Genomic DNA, 7,664 nt, shown 5'->3' on the forward strand with positions numbered 1-7,664 from the left:
ACATTAGATATATAATGTACATTTAATAACAATATCATTATTACTATATCTACATCAAATGTAATTTAATATACTGATTTAATCCCACAGACCAATGTACATTTAATAATAATATCATTATTACTATATCCTCATTAGATATAATGTAATATACTGACCACTTCCCACAGATCAATGCACAGATTGTAACATTATCGTCATTACTATATCTACATGGATATGTAATAAACATTTAATAACGGTATCGTTATTACTGTATCTACATTAGATCTACTGCAGTATACTGATTCCTTCCCACAGATCAATGTACATTGAATAACAGTATCATTTACACTATATCTATATTAGATATGGTGTAATATACTGATGCCTTCTCACAGATCAATGTACATATAATAACAGTTTCGTTATTACTATATCTACATTAGATATAATGTAATATACTTATCCCTTCCCACAGATCAATGTACATATAATAACAGTTTCGTTATTACTATATCTACATTGGATATAATGTAATATACTGGTACCTTCCCACAGATCAATGTACATATAAAAACAGTATTGTTATTACTATATCTACATTAGATATGTAATATACATTTAATAACAATATCATTATTACTATATGTACATTAGATATAATGTAATATAATGATCCCTTCCCACCGATCAATCTACATATAATGGCAGTATCTTTATTACTATATCTACATTAGATATGTAATATACATTTAATAACAATATCACTATTACTATATCTACATCAGATGAAATTTAATATATTGATTTAATCCCACGGACCAATGTACATTTAATAACAATATCATTATTACTGTTTGAGAATCCGCTCAGCCATGATGGCGCTCACGGTCGATCGATTTATCGATCGGGAGTCGACCATCTAGGTAACGCGTGAGCAGGGGTCTTCTCGCCGGCTCGCGCGCAACGACGCCATTATTGATCATCGATCACCGCAAGCAACAAGTGCTCATTAGATTTGTTCAAGAATTTCTCTAAGTGCAGTTCAAACAACAGATCAAGATCACCAAAACGCTCACTGTCGACTCAGGATCTATCGCAATTGTGCAAGCGAACAGGATCACCAGGTAATGTTCACCTACAAATAATTCATTGAAGCGTGAGCCGCCAACCACGTGTCGATCAAGCACGAGATCACGGGCACCATCACAGCCGCGGGCCGAATTAATATAATTAACGGCGCTGAGAAGCTCGCCTTTCAAAATTGTAAAAGCATTGTTCATGTAACACCAAGCAGGTGACAGATCAACTCAATAATCTATATGTCTCGACTCATGTAAAATCATTGTTCACGACGAATCACTGTAATTGTAATTTGAAACTCATTCAGACGGTTCATTCTCGCACGTGTAAAATTCAAAGCGGATCATCGTAACGATCACACATTTGTATTGTTTGCTCAAATGCTAATTGTCAGATCAGCGTGTTCATTTCATTTTATCATTGACTCAAATAAATCAATTTGTGAAACCGACCCAGCAAGTGTAAAATTCTTTCCCAGCGCAATCCATCCAGGATTTCCACCATTCCTGAACATTTGGTCCTTCGAGCCGGATTGCGCCCTTGCTGGACTCGGTTTTCACAAAATTGCTCATTGATCATTGTTCGTCTCAAGTCTTTGTCTCGTGTTCGTAACGGTTTCGGTGGTCGGCCATCTTGGCATTTCTCTTCCATTCAAATTCACTGACACTCTCGCCACTCACCAGGTGGCGACCAGAACACCGACCCGACGGTCGATAAAGAAGATCCGCTCACCAGTTCAACAAGACAGATCACGCTAATCAGCCATGGCTCACGCAGCCAAATCATCCGATAAATGGAGCGAGATGGACAGCTCAAAGGAGTCGCTGGAGGTGCCGGAAAAGAGCGCATCAGGCCGCTCATCGCCCGCTCTGGTTGCAACGGAACCAGCTCGCCGCACACCGTCGCCGCACTCACATGCAACGCGCTCAACGGCCACAGATCAATTGCCGATCGAGCTGCAGCTCAAAGTGCGGACTCAGAAGGGACGGCTCCGCAATGCTCACGACATCCTGACTTCCCTCAAGGAGGAAGCAGAGCGTCTCTCCAAGGAGGAGCTGGACGACGCCAAGGCTCAACTCGACGAGGCCATCAAGGTGTTCAACAAGGAACATGCACACTTTGAGGTGGTGTGGCCAAAGTCTCAGGCGGATCACCCGTACTTCACGGAGGACTGCCATTATCAAATGCAACAGATCGGCACTCAGGCAAAGAAGATCATTGCGAAGAGATCAGCGGAACTGCCAGCTCAACCGTCCGCTCAATCTGGAAAGGTGACGTATTCAAAGTCAAAGCTGCCCGACATCGCGTTGCCACGATTCACGGGCAACTATACGGAGTGGCCGTCCTTCCTAGAATTGTTCACTTCCGTCGTGTGCGGAAAACCTGAGCTCGATCAAGTAGAGAAATTCTACTACTTGAAGGGTTGCCTGCGAGGAGAACCGGCTCAAATTGTGGCCAGCCTACCGCTCATCGGCTCATCACTCTCGGCAGCTCTCGAAATGCTCAAGCAGCGCTATGAGAATAAGCGGCGTCTCGTCCAAGCTCACCTTGACCAATTGGTTTCATTGCCAATGGACCAAGATCACGCTAAGGCATTGAGTCAGCTCATGTCGACCGCCATGGAAACTCGGCACGCAGTGCAAAACCTGATCGAGCCAGGCAAGCTCGGCGACTGCCTGCTCGTCCATCAGGTGTGCCGGAAGATGGACCACGCCACAAAGGAGCGATGGGAGACCACCCTTGGGGTCACCACAGAGTATCCGTCTTTCCAGGAGGCCATGGAGTTCATCACCTCACGGATCAGAACGCTGGAGCAGTTGGCCGATGATAAGGCGAGAGCGTCGGCCAGCAAGACCGCTCAAAGTAAGCCCGCTCAACCGAAGGCTCAACAGGCGACCACAAGCAGGCCAGCTCACGCAGCAGTCGCAGCAAGGCCTGTAGCTCAAGCTCGCCAGTCAGCTCCTCGCACCACCGAAAGGCCCCACCTAGAACGGCCATCGCCCTTCGAGTGTTGCGACTGTTGCGGAGGGCAACATTACATCGTGGCATGCGCGCTCTTCAGGAGTATGACGCCGAAAGTGCGAGCTCAAACTATTGAGGACAAACGCCTGTGCTACAATTGCTTGGGCAGGCACAGCGTGCGAGCGTGCAAGTCAGCTCAAAAGTGTAAGCATTGCGGGGAGAAGCATCACACGATGATTCATGAAGGCGAGCCGAAAACGGCTCCAGCTCAAGCCGGCTCATCCAGAGCAGCCTCCTCATCTGCTCAAACCACCGAGTAGGACCTCGGTGCAGTCGTTAAACTAACAGATCACCAGACACTCCTTGCAACCGCTCAAGCTCTGCTCACCACCTCAACAACAGCTCACCAAATCCGCATCTTAATCGATCCAGGTTCCGAAATCTCGTTCATCTCCGAAGAACTCACCCGTCTGCTCAACCTTCGGAGACACAGATCATCCATCACAATCATTGGTGTTGGTGGAACAAAATCAACTGAAACAAAGGGCGTGGTCACTGTCACACTCCAGTCGATGCATTCACAGCAGACTGTCTGCATCCAGGCTCACGTGCTCACAGCCGTATCGACAATCCTGCCATCGTTCTCAATGAGAACTCCGGATTGGCCTCACATTAGAAAATTGAGGTTGGCGGACAATGATTTCTTGACACCACGACCAGTCGATTTAATCATTGGAGCGGATTTCTACGGAAGGATCATCAAGCCAAATATCATCAAGGGCTCACCAACAACACCAATTGCTCAACTTTCCATTTTTGGATGGCTCGTCATTGGCCCAGTCAACGAATCACATTCAAATACTCATTATTCACATTTTGCAGTTGCTCAAGACGACCAGAGCAATCTGCAAGAGCTGCTCACCAAATTCTGGGTTCAAGAGGAATCACCAATGGACACTCCAAGTACGCTCACTCCGGAGGAAGAAGAATGCGAATCACATTTCTGTGCGACTCACACTCGTGATCACACTGGAAGGTACATCGTTCGCATTCCACTCAAGGCACCAGCATTGCTCTTAGGCAATTCACACAAGATTGCTCAAAGATGTCTACAAAGCACTTTGCGACGACTCTCCAAGGATTCAACATACAACCAGCTCTACTTCAAGTTCATGAAAGAGTACGAAGAATTAGGACACATGGTAAAGGCTCAAAATCACCAAAGAATTTCATCAAGAGAGGCTGAGAACGTTGGGCCTGATGGGGAGATGACCTTGGCACATGATGCTTCGGCATCAGGAGGGTTGAGGGTCTCTTCTGACGGTTCAACACCTCAGACCTCTGCTCATCTTCAACCATATTATCTGCCTCACCATGGAGTTCTACGTCTCGACAGTTCAACAACGAAGCTCAGGGTTGTATTCAACGGATCAAAAGCTACGACATCAGGCAAATCAGTCAACGATTTAATGCATACTGGTGCTAATTTGCTCTTGAATGTTACAGATGTTCTAATTTGGCTTCGCCATTATCACCACATTTTTGCCACAGACATCACAAAAATGTATCGCCAGGTAGCAGTTCACAAGGATGATTGGGATCTCCAGCGAATCCTTTGGATCGATGAAGACCGCAATGTCATCCCTTACCAGCTCACAACTGTCACGTACGGTACAAAGGCGGCTCCCTTCCTGGCGACACGAGCACTCATGCAACTTGTTCACGATGAGGGTCATCGATTCCCTCTGGCAACGCCTTCGCTCACACATGGCAGATATGTGGACGATATCTTTGGAGGAGCAGACTCAATCTCGGAACTTGTGGAGGTCGCTCAACAGCTGATTGCATTGTGCAACGCGGGCGGATTTCCACTCGCAAAATGGCATGCGACTCACCCAGATCTTCTACGGGCTGTTTCGTCATCCACACAATCGTCAGCTCCCATATCATTTGACGACTGCACTACCAAATTACTCGGAATTCAATGGATGCCTCAAACCGACAATTTTGGCTTTTCATCCACGATCACAGATCAACCAAGTAAGTGCTCAAAACGCCTCGTATTGTCCGAAGTGGCTCGGATATTTGATCCATTAGGTTTCGTCTCACCGGTAATAGTACGAGCAAAAATGCTATTACAAGAACTCTGGCTACACAAAATCAATTGGGACGATCCATTACCGTCTCAAATTGTATCACGATGGTTCATCATCAGAGAAGATCTCAACAGCTTGGCCAAGCTATCGATCCCAAGATGGTTCAACACATGGAGCAATTCAATTGTAGAAATTCATGGGTTCTCTGATGCTTCTCAACTTGCCATGGCAGCAGTGATTTATATCACTGTCAGCTCTCCGTCCAACGACTCAATGACGTCACTTGTCTGCTCTAAGACAAAGGTTGCACCACTGAAGAGGCTCACAATACCAAGATTGGAGTTGTCTGCAGCACTTCTATTGGCAAAACTCACAAAATATGTTCAATCAACGCTCAAGGTAAAAATCAAGGCAACGCACCTGTGGACGGATTCTCAAGTTTCGCTCATATGGATCAAATCGCAAGCATCACGTTGGAAGGATTATGTTCGGAACAGAGTCATTCAAATCCAAGAACTCACTCCAAATGCGCATTGGAGGCATGTTCCAGGTACTTCTAATCCAGCCGACTGTGCTTCCCGAGGCATTTCGACAGATCAACTTCAACGATTCGAGCTTTGGTGGAAAGGTCCCCCATGGATGGCTCGAAATCAAGATCATTGGCCAGAGCAAAAGGAATTCTCAACTTTAACCAGCGAGCTCGAAGTGAGACCCAATGTCTCACTCTTTGCTTCAGCTCAAAAGCTAAGTTATCATTGGGATCTCATTTACAAATATTCATCTCTTATTAAGCTGTATAGACTGACTGCACTTTGTTTCAGGTTTGCCTCACGGCTTAAGAGAAAGCTCGAAACTCCTCCTGTGATCATCATACCATCCTGCGACATGGAGAAGGCGCAGCTCTTCTGGATTCACGCGACTCAACACTTGTATTTCACCAGCGAAATCAAGACGCTCAACTCAGGCTCAACCCTGCCTGCAACTCACCCCTTCAGTCGCCTCACCGCCTTCATCGATTCGCAGGGAACAATACGAGTAGGAGGAAGACTCACAAACACAGCGCTCAGCAGGGATGAAAAACATCCAGCGATCCTCCCACGGGACGCTCACCTGTCGAAGATCATCATTGAAGATGCTCACAAGCGAACATTTCACGGAGGAACGCAGCTCACGCTCGCATACATTCGACAACGGTACTGGATCATCGGTGGCAGAGCTCCTGTAAAATCTCACATTTTGAGATGTGTCGTGTGTGCTCGTCAGAGGGGGATTCGTGCTCGTCAGATGATGGGTCAACTACCTCTCTGTCGAGTCACACCATCACGACCATTCGCTCACACCGGTGTCGATTATGCAGGACCAATCACAATGAAAAATTCAAAGGGAAGAGGCTCGAAAACAATCAAGGGATGGATCTGCGTGTTCGTATGTTTCTCCTCATCAGCTGTTCACCTCGAGGTTGTCAGCGATTACTCAACCGAGGGATTTCTGGCAGCCTACAGAAGATTCTCATCACGAAGAGGGATCGCTCACAAGTTGTACTCTGACTGTGGTACAAATTTCATTGGAGCACAGGCAGAGCTCAAACGCCTGTTCACGTCAAGTTCACAGGAGCACCGACAGATCGCATCGATTCTGTCAGCTGACAGCACTCAATGGATGTTCAACCCACCAGCTGCTCCTCACATGGGAGGAAAATGGGAAGCTGTGGTGAAATCAATCAAGTACCATCTCAGGAGAACAATTGGTGAGCTCTTACTAACATTCGAAGAGTTTTCCACTCTCCTCACACAGATCGAAGCGGTGCTCAACTCAAGACCATTGGAGCCGCTCAGTGACGATCCCGACGACATCTCTGCGCTCACCCCAGGACACTTCCTCATCGGTTCAGCGCTCAACACGATACCAGAACCATCACTGCTCGACGTCTCACCAGGTAGATTGTCGAAATGGCAACTGATCCAGCAGAGGGTTCAACACTTCTGGTCTCAGTGGTCTCGACACTACCTGCAGAGACTTCAATCAATCTCAAAGTGGCATCACCCATCGAACGACATCAAGACAGGCTCGTTGGTGCTGCTCACGAACGAGCATCTTCCACCGAGCAAGTGGCCACTCGCAAGAGTGACCGAAGTTCACCCCGGCAAGGATGCCCTCACCAGGGTTGCAACCGTGAAGACTGCAACCACGACTCTCGTCAGACCGATCACCAAGCTTGTCATCCTGCCTGTTCACCATCAAGCTGAGCTCACCTCTGCAGAAACATCATCAACGAGTTGCTGATGGCGGGCGGAAATGTTTGAGAATCCGCTCAGCCATGATGGCGCTCACGGTCGATCGATTTATCGATCGGGAGTCGACCAGCTAGGTAACGCGTGAGCAGGGGTCTTCTCGCCGGCTCGCGCGCAACGACGCCATTATTGATCATCGATCACCGCAAGCAACAAGTGCTCATTAGATTTGTTCAAGAATTTCTCTAAGTGCAGTTCAAACAACAGATCAAGATCACCAAAACGCTCACTGTCGACTCAGGATCTATCG

The 7,664-nt window shown here is 47.0% G+C and overlaps 1 protein-coding gene across 1 annotated transcript; it reads left to right on the forward strand.

Annotated features, from left to right (window-relative positions):
- Positions 1-3,674: 3,674 nt before the first annotated feature.
- LOC123988902 lies at positions 3,675-7,406 on the forward strand. Its single transcript, XM_046289660.1, has one exon. The coding sequence runs from the start codon at positions 3,675-3,677 to the stop codon at positions 7,404-7,406; it is 3,732 nt and encodes a 1,243-aa protein (XP_046145616.1).
- The last annotated feature ends 258 nt before the right edge of the window (positions 7,407-7,664 follow it).

This window comes from Osmia bicornis, unplaced genomic scaffold, assembly GCF_907164935.1.
Source record: "Osmia bicornis bicornis unplaced genomic scaffold, iOsmBic2.1, whole genome shotgun sequence".
Classification (NCBI taxonomy): domain Eukaryota; kingdom Metazoa; phylum Arthropoda; class Insecta; order Hymenoptera; family Megachilidae; genus Osmia; species Osmia bicornis.

Coding starts and splice junctions, on each gene's coding strand:
- LOC123988902 (XM_046289660.1), top strand. CDS start 3,675: ATGAGAACTCCGGATTGGCCTCACATTAGAAAATTGAGGTTGGCGGAC.